At 49.3% G+C, this 25,276-nt stretch overlaps 1 protein-coding gene across 1 annotated transcript in view; it reads right to left on the reverse strand.

Annotated features, from left to right (window-relative positions):
- Positions 1-24,901, reverse strand: part of SLC4A9 (solute carrier family 4 member 9) — a 69,656-nt gene extending 44,755 nt beyond the window's left edge. Inside the window, exons 1-10 of the mRNA XM_054984926.1 lie at positions 24,597-24,901; positions 10,925-11,085; positions 8,096-8,245; positions 6,768-6,829; positions 5,397-5,554; positions 3,091-3,178; positions 2,684-2,838; positions 1,860-1,976; positions 952-1,126; positions 625-758 (exon numbers count right to left, since the gene is read on the reverse strand). Coding sequence (XP_054840901.1) covers positions 625-758; positions 952-1,126; positions 1,860-1,976; positions 2,684-2,838; positions 3,091-3,178; positions 5,397-5,554; positions 6,768-6,829; positions 8,096-8,245; positions 10,925-11,085; positions 24,597-24,901 — 1,505 coding nt within the window. The remainder of the gene's footprint in view (positions 1-624; positions 759-951; positions 1,127-1,859; positions 1,977-2,683; positions 2,839-3,090; positions 3,179-5,396; positions 5,555-6,767; positions 6,830-8,095; positions 8,246-10,924; positions 11,086-24,596) is intronic.
- Positions 24,902-25,276: the final 375 nt, after the last annotated feature.

Below are 25,276 nucleotides of genomic sequence, written 5' to 3' on the forward strand. Positions count from 1 at the left end.
CAACTGTGCCAGGTTGGGGGCAGTTTACAGAGAGCTTCCCCTGTTCCCCTGCCTGCGACGGGGCAGACGTTATTTATTTGCATTATTTATAGTCCACCTTTCTCACTGAAACTCAAAGCGGATGACACTGTCAATCGACAGGGCCATATTGGCATCCCTTTGTGGTGGTTCTGAGCCGTGCGGAATGTCCGTCACCCACTGCGTGGAGTGCAACAGTCACACCAGGAGCCAGGCGGAGAAAGAGGTTTCATCTGGACACATCGTCAGGATGTGTTTGGATGGAACCATGATGGAATAGAACAACAACAACCTTGTGCTTATATACCGCTCTTCAGGACAACTTAATGCCCCACTCAGAGCAGTTTACGAAGTCAATGTCATTATTGTTCCCACAAAGAGACACCCTGTGAGGTGGGTGAGGCTGAGAGAGCTCTGAGAGAGCTGTGATTGACCCGAGGTCACCCAGCTGGCTTCAAGCGGAGGAGTGGGGAATCAAACCCGACTCTCCAGATTAGAGTCCTGCCGCTCTTAACCACAATACCAAACTGCCTCTCCTCAAGGGCTGTCTGTATGAGGGGAGAAGTGGAGCTTGGCTTGCACATGCTGAAATGGGGCCTCACTTACTTGCTGAAGGAGTAGAGAAGCCGCTCAAAGACAAGGACAGGCCCGGTGCTGCTCAGGATGGTGAGGGGCTGGCCAGCGCAGAGGCAGAAAAAGGCTCCAGCGATGGCCGTGCCCAGAAAACTCTCCAGCACACCCTGCAACATATGGGGAAGCACACAGCTCTGGTTGCCTGGACTGCACAGCCTGGCCCAATCCGCACCCTCCCCATCTCTTGTTGGCCCAGGACGGCCTGCTCTCCTGCAGCCCCAAAGTGGGCTGAGGCAACCTGAAGGGGGAAAAGGAGAGCGAGGGGTGTATTCCCACCCCTGGCAGGATTCTTATACAGACCTGCATGTTCTCTGTAGCATCCCCCAGCATCCCCCCAAAGGTGATGGCATTGGTGACTGTGGCCAGGTAGATGTAGAGGGTGGCCGAGAAGCACTGGATGTTCACGGCATCGTAGAAGTCACTGCAGTACCAGGACGCTTTCCTCTGAATATCCTTTACTAACCCTCCAAACAACCTACAAGAGGAAGGAAGTCTTGCTGGATTACGGTTCCTTCCTGGGATGGTTTTTCTTTTCGAAGCTGCATCCTGCCCAGAATCTTAGGGGAAGGCCAAGAAAGAATCAAACCTGCCTCTGATGTGAGCCCAAGCTCAGCCCTGATGCACAATGGCAATTGCGTTTCTGGATCTGCACACTTCCTTAGTTTGGAGGCCTGGAAGAAAGACCCCCTAGGCCAGTCCAAGCCCTGTGCAAGGTACACCCATCGGTAAAGCTTGCCAGCCTCCAGGTGGAGCGTGGAGATCTCCCAGCATTACAACTGATCTCCAGATTACAGAGATCAATTCCCCTGGAACTGGAAATAGCAGCTTCTGAGGGTGGACTCTACGGCATCACTTCTCTGCTGACGTCCCTCCCCTCCCCAAACCCTGCCCTGCCCAGGCTCCACCCCCAAATCTCCAGGAATTTCCCAGTCTGTCGTTGGCAACCCTACCCATCACCTCCTGGAGCTGCACCATTGCTGGCTGAGTCCAAACAGACTCCGTGATGCAGGAGGCTTGCCTTGGATCCGGCCAGCAGAAGCTCATGCCCAGAAGGCGAGGCTCCCAATCACCTCCTGTGGTCTTGACGCCTGGGCCCTCGTGGTGCTGCCTCAAGCAGTTGCTTGGGGGGCTTGGCTAGAGAACCCACCCTGAAGCCCCTCCCACAATCCCCCCCGAGCACTCCTGCCAACCATGTCTATGAACTTCACCTTCCTGTCCTCTTCAGCTCCTCACTGGCGTTCTGGTGCCCGTGGAGATGCCGCTCCTCCATGGCGGATACGTTCCCGTTAGAATGCGGACCCCATTCGCGGAAGTGCATGGAGATCCTGGGAATGAAAGGAGGAACATTTCCAGGCGGCAGTAATTTGGGGGCTGCTGACAGCTCAGCTCAGCTCTCTGTACTTGCTGCTGCTCCGTCCATCTCCGACTCCAACTACCCCACCCCTGCCAGGACCTCTGAGGGCTTCCGCTCTCCCAGACCACAGCGTTTACGGAAGTGGCCTAATCACCTTATCTTAGGTAGTCCACATTGTATCTGTGGTGGTCAGTGGAGACAGTGTGGTGGTCAGTGGAGACTGCTGCAGAGAGCTACTCAGATTGCTGTCCCACTTCTTTTTAAAAAAGTGCCCAGTCTTGGAGGGATGTTTGGCAGGCTCCAATAGGGCTGCACAGTGAAGCAGAGGAACTACACTTCAATCAGCAAGAAGTAAAGCAAAACATTCTCCAGCTCAAAGGACTGGTGGTGGTTGGAGCTGAAACTCCATCACGTCAGTGACCTGGGTGCTGGCAAACAGGCAGCAATCTTATTTGCCCCACCGTGATTTTCTCTTTGCCGTTTAAGTTCTCCAGCAGAGAGATGTCGCTTCTGGAGTGCTGGGGAAATGCAATACTCAGCCAACAGGCGCACCAGCAGATGAAAATCTGTGGCTCCTCCAACATAGAGACCTGGGATACTATTGCTTAGATCTCAGCAGATGCAATAGAATTTGATCTGAGCTTTTCTCTCCCGCCCCCGGCTCTTCTTTGCACGTACCTTTTCTGCGGGGAGGGCAAGCATTTGGGGGGAGCAATACGAATGGTTGGGTCCCATTTGCCTGGGGGGAGGATGGTCAGTTCATCTAGGAACTCATCAATTCCTGCAACGAGATCTTCTGTGCCTTGTGCCTTCCGGGCAACCCGCTGGAAAAGCTGCAGGGGGAAAGCCCCAATGTTAGCCCCCTCTCAGCCGTCTCTGGAATAATAAACGCATCCTGCCACCCAGGAGGAAACATCCAGGGAAAACATAAGAGCTTGTGTGGGGCTTTTTGCTTTATTCATGTGGCAAAACTGACACATGCCATAAAATGCCACAAATACAGTCTAGATATGCCCAAGATATAAATTTGCCACATTTTAAACTGCCAAAACTGCCATTTCCACACACCCTGCTGCCAAACTCACCTCGTCTGTCAGGAGAGTGGCCGCAGCTCTGCCGATTTCATGATAGGCTTTCACTTTGGCTCTGGGTCCCAACAGAATAAAGAGGAACCTAGAGAAACCCAGAAGGACACCATGAACGGTTCATCGGCTCCAATATGGAGCAAGCTCCACATTGTGACCATAATCCCCTCCTCGGTACAAACAGATGCAAAGCGGGTAGAATTCTGCTGATTTGTGAGGGTCAAAGCTGTGCTGGATCAGCAGTCATTTTTGCCCGGGTCCTAGGACTGCGCTGGTCTCATGGGCAGGAGCAGGATGGCATCTACTGCAACGGAGCACACTAGGATTGCCAACTCTCTGGTTTCAGAGATTCCTGGAGATTTGGGGGCCATGCCTGGCAACTGGCAGGAACCTGGGGGCGGGGTGAGGACATGAAGGCTTGGCATCACATGCACCGTGACATCACTTCTGAGGAAACCATAGAGTTTCTGGCGATTCCTAGACCTACGTGATGTTACTTCCAGGTTTTCCCCAGAAGTCATGTTATGCTGCATGTAATGCTGGCTTTCCCCTCCCTCCTGATGCTGCTCAGAGAAGTGGCAGGCAGTGAGGGTTGCTGTCAGGAGGCCTCCATGATAAAAGGCCTGGCAACCCTAGGGCAGAGCCTGGAGTCCATCCTCCAAGGCGGTCATTTCCTCCAGGGGAACTGATCTTTGCTGGAGATCAGTTGTGATTCTCAGGGATTTCCAGACCCACCTGGAGGTTGGCATTGCAGTCCTAAAGAACACTCAGGGCCTAACCTCTAGGCTGTACTTCCCAGTGGTATACCCCCAGGCAGGGCTTTTTTCAGCTGGAATGTGGTGGAACGGAGTTCCGGGAACTCTTGAAAATGGTCACATGGCTGGTGGCCCCACCCCGATCTCCAGACAGAGGGGAGTTTAGATTGCCCTCCGTCAATCTCAACTCCCCTCTGTCTGGGGGCCACCAGCCATGTGACCATTTTCTCTGAGGGCAACCCACTGAGTTCCCCCACCTCTTTTCCCAGAAAAAAAGCCCTGCCCTCAGGTCTTGTCAACAGAGGTGGTCCCAACTGGGACTTGATTCTTAAACTTGTGGGGCCCCAGTCTGGATCAGGACTGCAGCACATTGGGAGAAGGGGCTTCAGCCTCCCCCGACACACATTCTTTCTTGTAATGATGCCTGGAGGCTGCTGTTTGCCCTACTCGTGAAACTTCCCCGCCTCCATCAGTACACAACAGTTTCCCCAGCGGCAGGGCCGGATCTACGGTTGCCAGCACCCAGAGCAACCGTAGTTAGGCTCTACGCCGCATGCTCCTGGAGCTGCGTGATGACATCATGACGCTGGGGCGCCCCCCCGCCCCCGCAGCAAGCCGGCTGTCCTGGCGCGCCGCAGAGGTGGCGGCAGCACGAGTGGCTTGGAGGCTGCCCGCGCTGTTCACCTGCCCCGCAGGACAAGGGGCAGCCGGCTTGCCGCGCGCCCCTTGTCCTGGGGAAAGGCAAATGGTGTGGGCGGCCTCCCAACCACTCGCGCTGTCGCCAGCTCCACGGCACACCGGGACAGACTACCCCCCCTGCCCCCCCCATCGATCCAGCCATGCCCAGCGGGGCAGGCGGTGAATCCCTGGGGCTATTCTGGTTGGGAATATGTTGAGCGGAGGAGGAGGCTGAAGCCCCAAGTTTCCAATCCAAATGAGGCCCCTATCTGCCTTGGAAACAAGTTCAGGCACGGAACACACAGATAACGGCTGTCGACTGGACCCAGGCACGTCTCTGGGGAAAGCGTATCGTGGACTTAGGCCCTGCTCGTTCTCAAAGGGGAGAAGCAAAGTCGCCCAGGCTTGCCTTGAGGCCCCTCTTTTCCTGAACAAAGATATTCTGTTCGGAGCAGCTGTTGCTTATAGCCTAAGCATTGCCTAGACAAGGGACGCTGTAGAATAGCCAAAATGACAGCCAGTGTGGTGCAGTGGTGAGAGTGTTAGACTAGGATCTGAGAGACCCAGGTTCAAATCCCCACCCTGCCATAGCAGCTGGCAGGTGAACTTGGGCCAGTCACACATTCTCAGCCTAGCCTACCTCACAGGGTTGCTGTGAGCATAAAATGAAGGAGTTCAGAATGATGAAAGGTGCTTTGTGTCTCCTTAGGGGAGAAAGGCAAGTTATAAATGAAATACATCCCTTGAGACAGTTTGGGTGCCTGTCTCAATCCTCACTCAACCAACAATCCACCTCTCCCCGCACAGGCATCCAGGCTGAGAATTGCTAACCCCAGGTGGCATCTGTAGCTATCAGGGTTACTCCTTTGTTACCTGCTCGGGAAAGCGACCTCCGTCAAGCCCCCAAGAAACACCGAGTCCTGCAAACGCACAAAGGCGATGAGGGGCTTCTCCAGGAAACCGGCTTCCCCTACAAGAATGTTGGCCACTTCGGCCCCTGCTGGGATCTTCGTCTTAAAACGATTTTTCAGCTGCCAAGGAAACAGAACGCAGAGTGGTCAAAGCAAGGAAGACGTGACTGAAGAGGGGGAAGTGGGACAAAATTCCCCGGGGCCAAGTCGCTCCAGAGCCCAAGAAGCCAAACGGTCCAGCGTCTTCATTTTGTTCTCACCTGTCATGACATCTGCAATCGCAACAGATAAAGGCATCTACAGGAATCCATGATGGCTCCTGTTACCCCTTTGCTTGATTTGAAATCATAGCATGTGCTAAGATTGCCACCTACACACTGGGAAATTCCTGGAGATTTGGGGGGGTGGAGCCTGGGGAAGACCGGGCTTGGGGAGGGGAGGGAGCTCAGGGGAATAGCATGCCACCCTCCAAAGCAGTCATTTTCTTCAGGTGAACTGATCTCTGTAGTCTGGAGCCCTGGACAACGGAGCTTGTAGAGAGGAGAGAGAGAGCAACCCTACCAGCCATTTATTTTGGGCTGGATGTGCGAATTCTTCCCAGTGAAACAGCCCATCAGTATGTCATGGAAAGTTTAGTATAGTGAAACATCTCTCCTGCTGGCTCTTGGGGTGAGGAAACCGTGGAGGAAGGGTTAAGAAGGGGTACGGCATTACTGCAGAGCTCTGCTCACACTCCACCCTTGCCGTGGGTAGGGCTCAGACAGGCATGGGGTATCGTTGATTTCAGGGGCTCTGGCCAGAGAGGGCAGCTTCTGCAGAAGGCTTTGGGCTGGAGCGGGGTGGCAGAGGCACAAGTGTGGGAGAGGTTTGTCTGTTCCTATGATACCCCCCCTGATCAGGTCACTCCGGTGTTGAGTTAGCTCTGGCAGGGTGCAGACCTTGGTGTAGTGGTTAAGATCAGCAGGACTCTAATCTGGAGAGCCAGGTTTGATTCCCCACACCTCCTCTTGAAGCCAGCTGGGTGACCTTGGGTCAGTCACAGCTCTTCCAGAGCTCTCTCAGCCCCACATACCTCACAGGGTCATTGTTGTGGGGATAATAATGGCATACTTTGTAAACCACTCTGAGTGGGTGTTAAGTTGTCCTGAAGGGCAGGCTATAAATCAAATGTTGTTTATGTTGTTATTAAAAGGACAGCTGTGTGAAGACTGGACAACTTTTAAAGAGTCCTTTTGTGGGGGCAGCCTTCCCCTTCAGGGAGCCCCTGACAGGTATAGACCATTTGAGGAGTCCAATTCTCATCCTCCACCTACATCCATCAGGTGTTACTTACTTGTTCCTTTAGGGGTTTATCCAAAACTTCACTCCCTGCATCTGAGGGGCTGTCAGCTTTATCTGCAACACAAATCAAGGGGAAATGAAGGAAGTTACGGCACCCATTCAGTTTGGTGGTTAATTTGTTCTTTGAGTCTCTGAGAAGCTGCTTATCAAATGCCCGTTCAAAGAGAAGATCAAAAGTTATCCTCAGCCAGATGCCGCAGGACTAGCTTGTCCCAATTCTGCCCCAGAGCTAAATACTGCCTACAAAATGTCCTGCAAGAGAATACCAGGGTCCATTGTTGAACTCGATTCTGCCTCGCAGTAGCCTGGCAGCCATTGCCATTTTCAGGACTTTGCCAAAGAGCCCTGTCCACCTGGGCCGTTTTCACACTGCTTACTGGCCACGGAACATCGCGCCGAACTCCCAGAACGACAGCGTCTTCCTGGCGCGATTTTGCGCGAGAACGTTCTCACGCGATATCACTCCAGGAAGACGCTGTCGTTCCGGGAGCTCGGCGCGATGTCCCGTGGCCGGTAAGCAGTGTGAAAACGGCCTTGGTCTGCTCCTCTCACATTCCCCTGTACATTCTTCAAGGGCGGTTCTGCAGTGCTAGTGCTCACATGACTTTTCTGTACTGTTGTAGTAACTAGGAGCAGACCGGCATGTCATAACAAGCTGAGCCGCATGGCCCTGCCACGTACAGCACTGCAAGCGTCCCCTTGGCTACGATCTCAGTCGCAGCAGTGATAGCGATGGGTCACCAGTCGTCCTCCAGGGCAGTGGCCCATCCGGGACTTTCTCAGCAAATTAAAAGGCCAGTCCACCGATGCTAAGAACATTTCTTGGAAAGAAAGGTGACTTATACTTTCTACCCTGACTGGCAGTGGCTCTCCAGGCCAAGGTCTCTCACATCACCTGGGCCGTTTTCACACTACTTACCTGCTCCCAGAACGTTGTGAAACATTGTGCAAAAAATGCGGACGATAGTGTCTTCTCGCAAGAGTTTTCGCGCAAAACTCTTGCGAGAAGACGCTATCTTCTGCGTTTTTTGCACGATGTTTCGCAACGTTCTGGGAGCAGGTAAGTAGTGTGAAAACGGCCCTGACCTTTTTTTAGCTGGAGATGCTGGAGGTTAAACCTGGGACCTTTTTCATGCACAGCACAGGCTCCTCCACTGGCCACAGCCCCTCCCCCTGAAATAACCTTTAGCCCCTCTTAGTCAATATGTGTTCAGACCTGAATGGGTTGTGATCCGAGAAGTCTGTGCCTAGCACTCTGATCGTTTGCAGGCTGGCGTTAAGTCGTTAAGGAAGAGAACAACTCGCACGGCAGCTACTCACCAAAGCAAGAGGCCAGACCCCTCTCAAGCAGCACCTTCAGCTGGGGTCGGGTCGCGTGGTGCTTAGGCCGGAGGAGCAAGACGTAGCGGAGCTTCTTCATGAGCTCTGGCTTGAGGGCGTGCTTCTCTATCTGGGTCTCAATCACCTTCTCTGGAACACAAACCAAAACCACACTCAGACTACCGGAAACAAGGAGGATTTCATTTGCTGTAACTGTTGCCACTGCGGAACGCTGAAATCGATTACCACCACGTTTCTAGCCAGGAGCTGCGAAATGCAACTGGTAGGCTTGCTCAGGGTTTGGGGTCATGCAGGGAAGAGAGAGGAGATTTAAGCTTTCAATCGCCACTCAGTTTTGTTATTGGAAACTGGGCTCCCCACTTTATTATTAACATTTTAAAGAAGAAAAGCCATATTTTTAAGGACCCTTTTCCTTTAAAATGCTAACAACCAGGGCTTTTTTCCAACTGGAACACAGTGGAACGGAGTTCTGGAACCTCTTGAAAATGGTCACATGGCCGGTGGCCCCGCCCCCTGATCTCCAGACAGAGAGGAGTTTAGAGGGCAATCTCAACTCCCCTCTGTCTGGAGATCAGGGGGCGGGGCCACCAGCCATGTGACCATTTTCTCCGAAGGAAACCCACTGAGTTCCACCACCTCTTTTCCCAGAAAAAAGCCCAATGTTGGGGAGGTGGTTCCAAATAGAGGAACCCAGTTGAAAGTCTAAGTGTCCTCTCCCTTTTCTGTGCTACCCTGAGGCAAATTGAGGCTGGACCAATTGCATTTTAGATAGAGAGATGTGATATTTTTCATATCTCTTCAATTTCATATATGTGTACAGTGTTATTTCCTGCATAATCCCACTCAGCAAATACAATAATTCTGGAATACCAATAATCCTATAAACTAAAAGCCAAGTGGCCCTAATCTGTGGATGCTTAAAGACAAGACAGATTTTCCTGCACACCTGAAAAATGCCCCAGGATTGCAGAAAAATATGAAATTAGCCACAACAGTATGCCAGCCTTCAAGCTTAGTAAAAGGTAGGGAGAGGGCACAGAGCCCTTCCAGGGCTGCTTTGGCTTCTGAGGGACGACACATGGGGTCAGGCCCAGCAGCAACCACCAGCAACTTGCCTACCAGCTGTCTTGCATGACTCACCCAGCCCTGGCTGCTTGCAACTGTTCAACAGCAGCCACCCCATAAATGCCAGTGGGGTGCAGTGGTTAGAGTTTCACTTCCTGAACACCACTATATAACTACATGCGTCTGACGAAGAGAACTGTGATTCTCGAAAGCTTATGCTACAGTAAAGTTGGTTAGTCTTAAAGGTGCTACTGGACTCTTTTCTATGTTTGCAGAAAAATCTTTAAAAATTGCATTGGAGAGTTAACCCTCACCAAAAATAATAGAAGCAGAGCCTGTACCTTTAAGAAGTGAACGCCTTTAGTAGCCATTATGCTAGCTGCTAGGCAAACACAACATTATTGCCAGCCTCCAAGCCTTGGATTCTATCAGTAAAAGGTGGGTGGGAGGGCCCTTTCCAGACCTATTTTGGCCTCCTATTCCATCCCTGCTCCCCACTCCTTCCTGGAGGGATGACTTGTCAGAGCCAGCAGCAACCACCAGACAACTTGCTACCATGCAATTTGTGCCACTTACACAGGTGGTGGCTCTGACATGATGCCACACAACTCACCTGTGCCCAGCTGCAGCCCAGGAGTGGCTACTACCCAACTCACCTGAGAAATTTGCTACTGCATGACTTTTGTAACTTGGCCAGACTTTTCCCAGGGAAAGGCTGCCAGGGGGAAGGAAGGTGGAAAAGCTGAGAACCAATGTAGTATAGTGGTTAGAGTGCCAGACTAGGATCTGAGAAACCAGGTTCAAATCACCCCTCTCCCATGGAAGCTCACCAGGTGACCTCGGGCCAGTCACACCCTCTGAGCTTAACCTGTCTCACAGGGTTGTTGTAAGGATAAAATAGAGGAGAGGAGAAAGGTGAGTTACAAATGAAGCAAATAATGAAAGCTGAAGATAGGGAGGCAGAGTTAAAAAGCATGACTGGTGAGTGGGAAAGAAGGAAGGGGCTGTGGGGGCCACCAGGAGGAGAGAAAGTGCATAGTGTGGGGAAAGCGATACAGAGGGAAATGAAGTGACCCCCCCCTCACATGTCCTTGTAGGTTCCACACTCATAAATACATAATAGCAAAGTCCCACGTAAGAAGACCAATTTCATTGCCCAACATGTACAACTTCTAAATAAGTTCCAGCATCAGGCCTAAATCCTGTACACAGCAGCCAGTGCCAATAGATGGACGCAAGAGTCCTCCTAAACCCTCTCTTCCTCCCAGAGTTATGTGCACACTCAGATATACAGATGGTTGGACCTCTCACACAGGCAGGTACTCTTCCGTTGCCCAGAAGCTGCCCTCCAAAACTGGCTCTTTCTTCTCTCTCCACTGTAGCAGGTTGTAGAGGGGCTCTTGCATTCCCATTAGGGGTGCAATTGTGTTGACCTTCAGGACTCCCACATAACTATGTTCCGGCTCTGAGTGATAGTAAGGAAACAGGCACAGAAGGAAGACTGGCCACCGCTGCCTTGCCTAAGCTACAATGATGACAGACTTACGTTGGAGTCCTTGCTGCACCAGATCCACAGAAGCCCAGAAGAACGACCAGAGCCATGGCAAAGTCCACACGGGTGTACGTGCCTGGCTATTTAAGTGTCAGAGTTTTGGATTAGGGAACTGCTAGTAACCCAACATTTGGTCAAGGAAGGACATGTGCCCAAGAAGACAGAGCAACTGTCTCACAGTTCCCACCTACCAACTATCTGCTGGAAACTGCCAGCTTCCAGGTCTAGGAGGACAGCTCCTTTCCTTATACATGTCCGTAGTTCAAACAAGCTGTGCAGGGACAGAGTTGTCACGTGAGGTTTACTCCAGCGTTCTCCTCCATCTTCTACCTTTTCTTCAAATTTAATCCACCTGCAATAAAAGAGCGGAGTGAATTGCATGAATGTGACCCTTGGCTGGCTGGGTATGGCCTTTTGTCATGTGGTGTGATGTGCAGGGGTCATTTTGTAGAAAAAGAGCTGGAGGAACTCATTAGCATAACTCATTAGCATATGCCACACCCCTTGCCATCACCAGAAGTGTCTCATTAGCCTAACTGATTTGCATATGCCACACCCCCTGACATCACCTATCCTGGCTGTTTTGGACCCAATCCTGGCCATTCAGGGCCGAAATTGGGCCCAAAATGGCAAAAAGGGGCTGAAAATGGCTGAAAAGGGGCCCAAAATGGTCAGGATCGCGCCGCTGCTGAGCGGGAGAGTGATCCACCACCCATCAGAGGCCTGATCCGGGCCATTTCAGCTCTAATCCAGGCCGAAATGGGCCCAAAATGGCTGAGAGTCAGGTGGGTGGGGTCACCTGTCATGTGACCTCTTTGGGGAACTGCCGGAACTGCGTTCCTGCGCATTCCCCCTCGAAATGAGCACTGCTGATGTAAATATCTGCCTCCTTAGAGCATGTTTCCCTTTTCAGTCTTGGGGGCTACTAGGGCAGGTCTGAATGTGACTTAACTCTACAATCCAAGAAACACAACCAGGCCGCGTACATTCAGCAACTGCTTTTTTCATAGCTCTTTCCCCATCTCTGACTCAGAGTTCAGGCTATTCCTTCCTTGGGGCAGGGGCCAACCTTTCTGCTTCTCTTGCTCTATGAGACCTCATTGCCTGTCAGGCTACGGATGACAGGATACGGCAGACAGATCTCTGGACCGTTTGCAGCAAGACACAAGTACTTGGTCAAATGGCTTTTATTCAGAAATCAGATCATTTCCATATACAGGTCCATAGAACTGCTTAGAAGCAAGGTAGACGTCTAAGCAGCATGAGTAGAAGTTGACAAGAATGACATCATGTGAGAGAAACTTCTCTTTTAACATTCTAGTTTACTCCTTTCTCCCCCCTCCCAACCATAAACAATACTTTGGCGCTCTCTTGGTGTGAGAACGTTTCACATATTTGTGATATCACGTTGAGTTACTAGGAAGCAAGACACAGCACTGTCTGGGAATGAGCACAAGGTCATAAACACTGGAAGCTGTTACAGTTCATCAGATAAACACGTGTGAAAGCCTGAGAAAAGAATAGTTATGACACTAGCAAAGTGATATTGAGCTATAGCAAGATACATTGTGTTCAGCAGAACAGAATCAACATTGGCATGGATGGGGCTCATACATGACATTGCCAAGAGCAGATTCACCCTTTTATTTGCCAGGGAAACCCCTGGAAGGCCATTAGCAGCCAGGAGCAAGCTGTATGCCTCCAGGGACCGCTGGGCTCAGCCTCAGGCCGTAGTAGTGAGAATGAGCGTGGGCAAGCTCGATCGCCAGGTGATCTGGCTGCTGGTTTGGCCTGCCTTGGCCTGGGCCCAGAAGGAGATGCCAGCCATTTCTCATCTTGTGGGTGGCTGAGAGGCAACTGCGCCCCTGTGGGGTATCAGCTGTGCTGCCTCAAGCAGTCATATGGGTGGCTTGGCTAGAGAACCAGCTCTGAGTTCAAGCTGTTTCTTCCCTTTGACATCCATGTGGATATCTGAGATATTTGGGCAGAATCTCACTTTTCTTTTGTCTTTTTATTTAAAGTACAAATTGATGCATTTTCTGTGAAGATCGGGAAAGAAAGAAACTTCAAATTCAGAGTCTCTCTACACGAGACATCTGACACGTGAAGAACACATGTTGGGGGATGCAATGTTAGACTGGGAAGGGTAGTTAAAAAGACAGAGCCAGTAGCAGGGCAAAGGCTTTGCTATATACTGGAGCTGTGTGAAGGGACTGTAAAATGCCAGAAGGGAAACTTCAGCTCGTTATAACCTCTCCAGGTTCAAGGCCAGTTATTCCTTGCTGCCTTCTGGTGGCGATCCCACACAGTTTTAGACTGGAGAGGTGTAATTGTAGGCGAAGAAGAAATGGACAAACTGTCTGAGGAGCGATCTTCAACAGCTCTGTCTTTTTAAATTACGCTTCCCAGCTAACATTGTGTCTCCCTACACTTGCTGAACACGTGCTGAGACATCTTGTGTAGACAGACTTTCAGTCTAGCCTGGGAGATGGCGCCCTACCTTGACACAGCTGATCTGACCACCTGACCATGTTAACGTTGAGAATAGACTACTGTAATGCACTCTACATGGGTCTCCCCTCAAAGTCGACTTGGAGACTCCAGTAGGGCTTCCCCCACCTCCACCAGGGGAATAGCAACCCTAGCAGGTGCCACCCTGCACATGGGCAAAACCAATAGTTGCCCATAAACAGGCATTCTCTGCAGTGGCCCCCACCTTATGGAATGGCCTGCCTGAGGAGTTTAGGAAGGGCCCCCACTCTCCTGGCTTTCCACAAACAATGCAAAACTGAATTATTCAGGAGAGGGGTTTTTTTTTACACAGGTAATAGAGCTGTGCTGTAAGGAAAAGGTTCAGAAAGATGCTCTGGTAAAGAGATAGGGACTCTAGACTATACTACTGGGTACAGTTTGTTGATGCAAGTTTATTCCACCTGGGAAGTTTCCACATTATTTAATGTGCCATGTAAAATTGCTTCTGTTTTGTTTCAGCTCTGTATTGGATTTCTGCTTGTTTACAAATTGTATTGTATTGTATTGACTTACACTGTATAATCTGCCTTAAGTCTCAGTGAAATAGGTGGACTATGAATAATGTAGGTAAAGGTAGTCCCCTGTGCGAGCACCAAGTCATTACTGACCCATGGGGGCACATCACATCACAATGTTTTCTTGGCAGACTTTTTGTTACGGGGTGGTTTGCTATTGCCCTCCCCAGTCCTCTACACTTTACCCCCAGGAAACTGGGTACTCATTTTACCGACCTCGGAAGGATGCAAGGCTGAGTCATCCTTGGGCCGGCTACCTGAACCCGGCTTCCACCAGGATCGAACTCAGGTCGTGAGCAGAGCTTGGGCTGCAGTACTGCAGCTTACCACTCTGCGCCATGGGGCTCCTGATGAATAATATAAATAATAAAATCGAATACTCCCCCCACTATTAGGTATTGGATTGAATCCCACCATTCCTGTTGACAAAGAACTGTCATCCAACCTAAGTTACTTTCTGATTTTTAAAATTTATTTATTAAAACATTTTTATCCTGCCTTTCTTTGTCGTTCAGGACAGCTTATGACAGTAGATTAAAAACATTTACATTCCTCTTTGCCCCCCTTGAAAGATGCCTGCCATTTAAACCCCTGAAAAGCCCCAGCATACAGACAGGCTGGGATTAAGAAAATGCTCCACAAGTTCATTAAGTAAAGAGTCCAGTAGCACCTTTAAGACTAACCAACTTTATTGTAGCAGAAGCTTTCGAGAACCACAGCTCTCTTCGTCTGACGATGCATCTGACAAAGACAGCTGTGGTTCTCGAAAGCTTATGCTACAATAAAGTTGGTTAATCTTAAATGCGCTACTGAACTCTTTACTGTTTTGCAACTACAAACTAACGTGGCCAACTCCTCTGTGTTCATTAAGAACACTCTGATCCAGGGAACCATTTAAAGTGATCTGTGGAGATATTAACCTGCATAACAACCTATGACCACCTAGAGAATAGCTGCCTCACCATAGAGATACATAGCTCTGGGGTAGAAAAATCCCCCAGGTTTTAAAAACGTTAGAAATTGTCAATTTTAGATTTTAAAGTTTTCCTTTAAAATTCATGAGTGTTCGTGTTAGTTGTCTAATGGGTTAGGTTCAAAACATAGTTTTTGTTAATCCAATTTTTTAAAAAATATAGCTTTCCAAAGGAGCAATACTAGTGTGAGTAATTCAATATACAAAAAGGGAAGGGTGAATCTACACAAAAGAAACATTCTGCCTTATGTCAAAGTGTGTTTGCAAACTCTGGATGTTTTCATACAGTGAAACACAATGATTTCTGCTACCACAAACAAAACAATCTTTTGGGATGGTTGTTGTGGGTTTTCCGGGCTGTATTGCCATGGTCTTGGCATTGTAGTTCCTGACGTTTCGCCAGCAGCTGTGGCTGGCATCTTCAGAGGTGTAGCACCAAAAGACAAAGATCTCTCAGTGTCACAGTGACTGAGGGCCAAGCTACACATGACGAATGACACTTGAATGGCAAGTGTATTTCTCCCTGTTCACTTGCCCTCCACTCAATCCACTTGCCATTCGTCATTCGTCATGTGTAGCTTGGCCCTGAGACACAGTGTTGACTGTGACACTGAGAGATCTCTGTCTTTTGGTGCTACACCTCTGAAGATGCCAGCCACAGCTGCTGGCGAAACGTCAGGAACTACAATGCCAAGACCATGGCAATACAGCCCGGAAAACCCACAACAACCATCGTTCTCCGGCCGTGAAAGCCTTTGACAATAAATCTTTTGGGACATTTTCTATCTGAAGATACACTGGAATTTGACTGTAGTTCTTTTTCAAAAATACCCCAAATTAAATTGTTTTTTTACAATGTTGTTAAAGGATCTGCATAGGGCTTTTGTGAGTCATATTTATTCAGTATCAGTGCTTACATTGTACCAGCATGGGGTAGTAGTTAATGCCGGACTAGGATATAGAAGGTCTGGGTTCAAATCCTTACTCTGCCATTGAAACTTGCTGAGTGACCTTGGAGCACTCATACACTCTCAGACTAGCCTGCCTCTTAGGGTTGTTGTGAGGATAACAAGGAGAAGGGAGGAATTTTGGGAGCCACTTTGGGTCCCCACTGGGAAAAAAACAGGAGTATAAGTAAATAAATATATAAAATATTGGGTTAAATCCAACCAGGTTTTTTTTGTTGGTGAAAAGGGAGAGAGGGGTCTCTCTCTGACCACCCCCAAAAGCTATGCTGGTATTCCTGGGATCTACATGTACAAAAGCCGCATGGGACGGGGGCTATAGTGAGTAGGAGAATTGGGCAAGGTGAGCAAAAAGCTGTCTGGATCCAACCCATTCAGAAGTGCAAGATTAAGGTGTAAAACTTTTTTAAAAAAACGCTTAGTATTTCTAGTTTGGGAGGGAAGGCAGCATGGTTTAGCCCAGGGCTTTTTTTCTGGGGAAAGAGGTGGTGGAACTCAGTGGGTTGCCCTCGGAGAAAATGGTCACATGGCTGGTGGCCCCGCCCCCTGATCTCCAGACAGAGGGGAGTTGAGATTGCCCTCCGCGCCACTTGGCGTGGAGGGCAATCTCAACTCCCCTCTGTCTGGAGATCAGGGGGTGGGGCCACCAGCCATGTGACCCTTCTCAAGAGGTTCCGGAACTCCGTTCCACCGTGTTCCTGCTGAAAAAAAGCCCTGGTTTAGCCTAATCTCATCAGATCTCAGAAGCCAAGCAGGGTTGGCACTAGTCAGAACTTGGATGGGAGACCAGCTGGGAAGACTGGGATCGCTCTACAGAGGAAGGCAATGGCGAGCCACCTTGGAACATCTCTTGCCTTGAAAGCCCCTCGCTGGTGTCACCATAAGTCAGTAGCAACTTGTATGGCACGTACATACGTGCGTATTCTAGTATGGTGGCAAGAAAACTTTTCCCGCAGTAAATTCCATGACCTTCACGTGTACGTGTTCCCCTCGCCCTGTTCCTTTTAGGACACTGTTTCACTGAGCTTGCTTTGACTTGGCCAGAAGTTCCCAGCCGGCCGCTGTGCTCTCTCCTTTCCACTCCACCGTCTATATCCTGCAGTGTTTATCCGTCTCAACCAATCAGCTGTCTATGACTATTGCAGGCTGCATAGTTCTCAGAGGAACTTCTGGAGTGATGCCCTTGTAGTCCAGCTGCAATCCACAGAGGAGAGGGGGGCGAACATATTTCAAAGGTGTGAAGCTTTTTGTGAGGAAGCCAAACGGAGTGGTTTGTGTGTGTGAGGTAGCAACCCTCTTTTGCAGGGGTGGAGGGGTCTTTTTAAGGGCAACCAAAGTGCTTATGTGAAAAAGAAAAACAATGTATAGATTTTTTCCTTAAAGTGATCCAAGATTGCCCAGAGCTAGGAGAAAGAGAGGAGATCACAAACCATGCACAATCTGTCCCGGTTTCACATTCAGGACCAAAGGCTTCCGGAGAGCTCGGCAGTGATTTACCAGAAAACCTGATGACGGTTCTGAGCCAAGACAGAAAATGTGGCATGAGAGAGACGTCAGCAGCCAGTGGAAGGAAGCCAACTTCTTCCCCAGAAATAGGTCCTAGCAACACCGTGGCCTTTTCTCTCTGGGCATTGCAGGGTCATGCTTGGGGTCAAAGCAGAGCTTGGCCATCCAAGCTGTTTAGCTGGCAAATGGTGCTACACCTCTGAAGATGTCAGCCACAGCTGCTGGAGAAACGTCAGGAACTACAATGCCAAGACCACGGCAATACAGCCCGGAAAACCCACAACAACCATCGTTCTCTGGCCGTGAAAGCCTTCGACAATACATCGGGTTTGTTATTATTCCAACATCGTCTGTTGCGAAACGAAATGACGGTATATGCTGTTAATCATGTTCCTTTCCCAGTTTCCCAGTAACAAAAATGGAGGTTTCTACTCTATAATTCTCACAAATGGCATTCTAGTTCCTAACGATTCAAAAAACTTTCTGCTTAAGGATGAATTGAATCTCTCTCTTCTATGGCAGAACAACATGGCTTCCCCACCGGAAACTGTCATAAATTTCTTTGTGCACCAGAAAGCTTGGAAAGTGTAAACTGAGGAGACGAAGAAGCAGCAAATACATGCCATGCAGTGCTCTTTTATATCTTTAACTGAAATTGCACACCTGTATTGTAAAACGCAATTGCAGATCGATCTTCCTGCAGGGCTATCCATTAGATATAACCGCCTGGTACAAGCGTCTTTCAGATTGTTTCTCACCCATCAGAGACCCAATGCTCAAGTGTTAGCATCTGTGTACAACAGCCGCAGGCGATGACTCCTGCAAATTTGTCCTGAACCAGGCACAAGGCATTCTCAGTTTCTCTTGGTCATTCCACCCCGATTCCTCTCTGGCTTGGGGAAAGCAGGGCTCAGTTTGGGGCCTGGTACTTTTCAATATTTTTATCAATGATCTGGATGAAGGGATAAACGGGCTACTCATTAAATTTGCTGATGATACCAAATTGGGAGGAGTGGCAAACACCCAAGAAGATAGAGGCCATTTCCACACGGCTTACCTGCTTGCGTTATGTCCCAGCAGATCGCGTTTTTTTGCGTGAGATTTGCACGATGTCACATGACGTCGCGCAAATCTCGTGCAAAAAAACACGATCTTCCGCGTTTTTGCGCGACCTGCCGGGACATAATGCAAGCAGGTAAACCGTGTGGAAACGGCCAGAGTTAAAATTCAACAAGACCTGAATACTCTGGAGAAGTGGGCAATAGTGAACAGGATGCAATTCAACATGGACAAGTGCACAGTATTACATCTGGGCCACAAAAATGTGATGCACAAATACAGGATAGGGGATACGCTTCTGGGTAGTAGTGTATGCGAAAGAGATCTTGGGGTAAGAGTGGACTGTAAAGTAAATATGAGCAGTCAGTGTGATGCAGTGGCAAAAAAGGCTAATTCAGTCTTGGGTTGTATCAAAAGGTCCATTGCATCGAAATCGCAGGAGGTCATAGTCCCTCTCTATACTGCCTTGGTCAGGCCGCACTGGAGTATTGTGTGCAGTTCTGGAGGCCTCATTTCAAAAAGGATGTGGACAAAATTGAAAGGGTGCAGAAGAGAGCAAAAAGAATGATCAGGGGTCTGGAGACTGAGCCTTGTGACGAAAGACTGGGGGCCTTGGGAATGTTCAGTTTGGAGAAGAGGAGGTTGAGGGGGGACATGATTGCTCTCTTTAAATATTTGAAAGGCTGTCATTTGGAGGAGGGCAAGGAGCTGTTCCAGTTGGCAGCAGAGGGTAGGATGGAAAGCAGTGGGCTTAAATTACATGCACAAAGGTACCGGCTGGATATTAGGAAAAACTTTTTCACGGTCAGAGTAGTTCAAAGGTGGAATCAGCTGCCGAGGGAGATAGTGAGCTCCCCGTCACTGGCAGTTTTCAAGAAGAGGCTGGATGAATATTTGTCAGGGATGCTTTAGGCTCATCCTGCATTGGGCAGGGGGTTAGACTAGAAGGTCTGTATGGCCCCTTCCAACTCTGATTCTGTGAAGAACTATAGAGGACAGCAGTCACATGGATGCACGCACAAAGCCCCACATCTCTTGACCGGGTGTCTTCTGGGAGCTAGACTACACGAGACACCCAACATGTGGCACGTTCCTGCAAGTTTACCTGGGAAGTGTAGTCAGGCCAGCAGCAGCAGCTGCTGGGCCAGAAGGATAGGAGAGAAAGAGTCAGCGAGGGAAGCATGCACAGAACTGGCCTTTATGGGCAGCTGGCTGGGTTTATAAATAAATAAAGGTTTACAATTTACAATGCAGCAAAGCAAGATATGATAATACTTGAATAGTTCCTTTTCCAGTTTTACTTTTTATTACACTTGCACGGGATTGCTCCTCATGAAATAAGTTGTGGAGAACAATCATCCAACAGCCAATTGTTGCAAGATGTTTGCTGTAAGAACGCTGCAAATACAGCAGATCAAGTTTTTCTGAGACCTGAGTGTGTATGGCTGTACACTCTGCAGCTGAAGATAAGCTTGGCAAGAGGTTGCTTGTCAAAATAGCATGCAAAGAATTTAAAAGTGCAATTGTACTCAAGATGGACATATCACTAGTTCCAGCTTCAGCCACCCCCACTCCCATCTGCAGAGGCAAAAAGGTGGGTGCTGAAAGACCAAAGGACAAAATTTAACTTCAATGTAGCTCTATAATAATATTTATATACCACCCCTGTAAGGTAAATCATTTGTCTTCTTATCTTCCTACTATCTTTGTTTTTATTCATAGTTTATTTGATAGTTCAACAAGAACTAGGGAAGTAACATTGACTGGTTATTCGGCAATCGGCTACTGACAGTCAGCCCACATGAAGGTAAGGGATTAAAGCTACGTTTTGCAACAATTCTGAAACATCATCATCACAGACTAGATTAGGAGCCAAGCTACAAGTGATGAAGGACACTTGAAGGGCAAGTGTATTTCTCTCTGTTCACTTGCCCTCCACTTGCACTCCACTCAATCCACTTGCCGTTGTCACTTGTAGCTTGGCCCTCAGTGGGTAGCCGTGTTGGTCTGCAGTAGAGCAGCAGGATTTTAGTCCCATGGCACCTTAGAAGTGGTGGAGAGTGCCGTTGAGTCATAGCTGGCCTATGGTGACCCCTGGTGGGGTTTTCATGGCAAGAGACTGACAGAGGTGGTTTGCTATTGCCTGCCTCTGCAACCCTGGTCTTCGTTGGAGGTCTCCCATCCAATTACTAACCAAGGACGACCTTGTTTAGCTTCTGAGATCTGACGAGATCAGGCTCACCTGGGCTATCCAGGTCAAGACCAACCAGATTTTCAGAGTGTATGTTTTTGAGAGTCAGAGCTCGGTGTGAGAGTTAGAGCTCTATGGTGCCACCAGATTCATTATCACAGACTGTTTCAGATGGGTATTCAAGTTGGTCTGCAGTCAAAGAGCAAGATCTGGGTCCAATAGCACCTTAAAGACCAACTAGATTTCCAAAGGGTCTGACAAAGGGATCTTTAACTCTCGAAAGCAGATACCTTGGAAAACTAACATTATCACAGTCTGTTCAGCAAGTGAATCTGTGGCAGAAACCTTGAGTGATTCCGCACACGTTGGATAATGCACTTCCAATCCTCTTTATAGATCATTGGAATGGATTTTTTTGTGTGCGGAACAAAAAATCCACCTCAAACGATTGATAAAGTGCATTGAAAGTGCATTATCCAACGTGTGCGGAATCAGCCCTTAAAGAAATGCAGAGGAGATCCCTATAGGAATTGAAGCCAAGGCAAAGACAGGCAAGCTACATCTCTCAAATATGCAGCAGCGTTCTCTATCATGCATGCACACAAACACACAAACCACAAGCCTGCCCAGTTTGGACCCTACGAAGCATACTTTTCAAAAGTTCCATAATTTTGCCAGTAGATCACAATGGATTTTCTCCACACTAATGGAAGACCAATTCCTTTAATATTATTAATTTTAAAAAAATATATCTAAACAGGCAAAAGGAGAAACCGAGTGTCTGATTTATGTGAGCACAAAAACAGTTGCAAGCCGAAGAGATCTGCATTTCGAGGAGAAAAATTTAAACATGCTAAAGCAAAACTTTCTTCTTCAGATTTTCCTCAAATGTAGGCAGATTGTATTGTTCAGCAGATTGATGCTGCACATCAAATATCATACTGGTAGGGGAAAGAGTTGATTTTATAATGACTTTTTAGGCACTGAAAAAGCAGGCCGCTCTTGCAGATGTACCGTAAGTAATGTCTGCCACTTGTCATGTACTTAAAAACCCAAGGCTCTGTCACTTCCTAGTAGATCTCAGAAATCCAGCCTCCAAGAAAGCAGCCAACAGAGAAGTTTATGTTTAAATGTGCAGCTACATGTCACAGTTCTACAAGCATACACAAATTGGTGAGCCACGTGCAAATGAACAAGCTCATACCCTATCACAAATTCTGTTAGTCTTATACTCAGGGCTTTTTTTCAGCAGGAACGCGGTGGAACGGAGTTCCGGAACCTCTTGAAAATGGTCACATGGCTGGTGGCCCCGCCCCCTGATCTCCAGAGAGAGGGGAGTTGAGATTGCCCTCCGTGCGGAGGGCAATCTCAACTCCCCTCTGTCTGGAGATCAGGGGGCGGGGCTACCAGCCATGTGACCATTTTCTCCGAGGGCAACCCACTGAGTTCCACCACCTCTTTCCCCCCCGCAAAAGCCTTTCTTATAGGTGCTACTGGACTCTTGTTCTTTTCCACTGCTACAGACAGACTAACACGGCTACCCATCTTGATCTATCCACGTGCAAGCGGTCCCTGTTAGACTGGGCCTGGAAACATTGTCTAGGGTGGGAAGGAGCAGAACCATGTGGGGAAGGGGCTCTTGGAGGCTGTTGTTGAATGCTAAGGGATGCATCCATTGCCCACCCCTCAGTGGGGCAAAACTTCTTCCTTGTACCAGAGAGGAAAACCTGTTTCATACTGGCATGTTTAGGTGGAATACGCACTCACCCTGCTGGACTGCAGGAAGGGTTGTCGATTCTGGGTTAGGAAATTCCTGGAGTTTGGGGGGAGAAACCTGTGGTGGGCGGGGTTTGGGGAGGGGAGGGACCTCAGCCGGCTATAAAGTCAAAGAATCCACCCTCCAGAGCAGCCATTTTCTCCAAGTGAACTGATCGCAGTGGGCTGGAGATCAGTTGAAATTCCAGGAGATCTCCAGCCACCACCTAGAGGTTGGCAACCCTAACTGCAGGGGGATGGATTCTACCTTTGAATGTCCCTTTGCACAAAAAGAAATCCCTCCCTACAAACTGAAAAGTAGCACAGCAGAGAGGGTGGTCCTTAATGTCCCTTTCCCACTACCACCACCACTCGCTGGACTGGTTTCTTCTTTGCATTGAATTTCTAACATACTTTCCAAAATGTGACCCTCCACCAGCAGCCTGAAGTGGGGCTGTCCCTTCTAGTACCCCCTTATTCTGCTGCACACATCAATCAGGGTCGAATCCACATTACTCATTCTAAGTCGCATGTTCCCCGCATTCCCCACGCAATCCCGAGTGCCGGTCACATTACCTCATTAAACAGACGCATTTCATTCGCATTTCTCCCGAATATGTGGTCACAGGTTTTCAACGGGAGTATCACGGTGGCCGTGAACGGGCCAATGCGCAATTTACGCAGTTTTTTTAAAAACCACCCCCCTTCCTGTCTCTCCGGCCGTTCCGAGAGTTCCTATTGGCTGATTCAACTTGCAAGTGCTCCGTAGTCTGCAAAAGACTGTTTTTGACTTCATAGCATTGGATTTATTGATTATGCTGTTTCTGAATAAAATCTGGTAGTTCGAAAAATCATTTTGGGGTGAATCCATCCTCAGAACGGACTCGCGAAACTTCCTTTTTAACTGTTTTTTATGTTTTTAATTTTATATTACTGTAATATCAAAATTACGAAATATCGAAATAATGACACTCCAAGGAAGTGAAACTTCAGTAAAATTCAGCCACTGAACTGTCCTGCATAGGAAATGCCCACGAAAGCTTCCCACATGCTTCCAAATTTCCAAAAACGAAATGGGAGAGAGCCATCAGTGCTGTCAGTGGGGGGAAGAGAGGCATCATTATCTTCAATGATGTTTCTTTATAAGGCAAGATCGAAATAACGGAAAAGTGCGCTCAAAAATTTTTTTAAAAAAATGGGCGGGGAAAAAAGGTCCCGCCTAAAAAAGCGGTTTTCGAGCAGCCATGTGACTGGAGGGACGCGCGAGAAAGACAGATTGGAAGCAGGAATGTGAACGAAGAGGAAAAATCGCAGATTGGAGGCAAACGGAAGATATCCGATAAACATGCGGGTAATGGGTGAATGTGGATTCGACCCAGGCCTGAGTTTAAACTCCAGAGGGGTGAGTCCCCCTGCCGCCCCCCCCCCGTGTCCTCAAGTGCATTACTTTCTCTCATCCTGGGGGGCTGCTGGCTCAGACCCAGCATTCTAGAACTTGGATGGCGCCTGCGTGCCCATAGAGGGCCCTCTGCGCTGGGATTGTAACGTGCCCTCCTTCACGTGCCCTCCTCTGACACAAACTCAGACATGGTGGCCATAGGAACCCCCTTCACCTCAGCCCCTTTTCTGCAATATATATATATACAGTGATACTGGCCTACCCGGCAGGGGAGTTGTACCATATATAACATTTGTGTGTTGCTATTTCAACACTGAAATCCCTATATAAATGCTAAGGGTGAGTCGGCTCCATCCTTCAGTTTCAAATCCTAAAGATTTCTCCTCCATCTTGTCGGTTTAAGGCTGACATGCAGGGGCTGACTTTGTGTTGCAGCACTGGATAAAGCTTGGATTGTCCCTCACAGAGCAGCAGAGAGTTTTCCTCCATGCGCAGGCCTCTGGAGAAGCAGCATACAAATCTTCCCCCCAAACCCAAGTAATGTTATGCTTAACAGCAGATGAGAAAGGAGTCCCTACCTGTCCGCAACCCAAGTGAAAGCTCATCAATGGGCCAAGCTAGAAGTGACGAGTTACACTTGAACGGCAAGTGAACAGACTCACGTGTATTCCTCCCTGTTCACTTGCACTCCACTTGCACTCCACTCGATCACTACGAGTGCAAGTGGAGCAAAAGTGAACAGGGAGGAATACACGTGAGTCTGTTCACTTGCCGTTCAAGTGTAACTCGTCACTTCTAGTGAAAGCTCATCTGAGCCACGGGCCTCTCTGCCAGGCCGGTACTGCTCTAGCAAACCTGACTCTGAAACGTAAGAAGCCTGCATCAGACCGCTGGCCTCCGCTCCCGCCTGGGCCCTGCGTGCGCAGCACCGTGCTCCCCTCTGCGCTTAGCTCTGCCGGGCCCCTTACCTGGCCGTCTGCCTCCACTCCAGTCCCTCAGGGGTGCTGAAGAGCTCAGAAAGCTGTATGAAGAGCACGGGGTGGCTTGCCTCTTCCTCCTCTTCCTCCTGCTTCAGCATCAGGCTCACTCTCTCCGCTGCCGAGGAGATGCTGGAAGTGAAGATGCTTCTCCCCACTGCCTGGCAGATGACCACCGAGTTGCGGCTCGCAGGCTCCCCGTCTGCCCTGCTGCCGTTGCTTCTGAGCTCAGCTGGAGGAACTGGGTCTTCTGGGAGGCGGTCCTCAGGTGCCTCGGCCCTCTTTGCCTTGGACATGCTGCTCCCAGGCGAGCGTCTCCCCCCAGCCCTCCAGCAGCCACCTCTGGCTGTCACTTGGTCCCTTCTCCCCTTCTGGGCGAGGCTCCTGGGCCCAGCAGAACTGGAACTGAGCTGGCCTGAGACATCCTGCCTTTATAAGAGCCCAGGAACCTGTTTGGGCCAGACTCAGAGACGGGGAAAGGAGCAAAGCCCAAAACAGTCTTATCGGGCAGAGAAGCTCTGTCCTGCAGGCACCGGCCAGAACTCGCTGGCTCAGCCCATCCTGCCCACCTGGTCTCCGGGGCTGCTCTGCCCGCATGGGTGGGAGCCACCCTCAGCCTTGTTTACATGGGGGCACTATTTGAAGCCCTGGCCTGGGCAAGCCGTCCTGGG

Source organism: Eublepharis macularius, chromosome 7, assembly GCF_028583425.1.
Source record: "Eublepharis macularius isolate TG4126 chromosome 7, MPM_Emac_v1.0, whole genome shotgun sequence".
Taxonomy (NCBI): domain Eukaryota; kingdom Metazoa; phylum Chordata; class Lepidosauria; order Squamata; family Eublepharidae; genus Eublepharis; species Eublepharis macularius.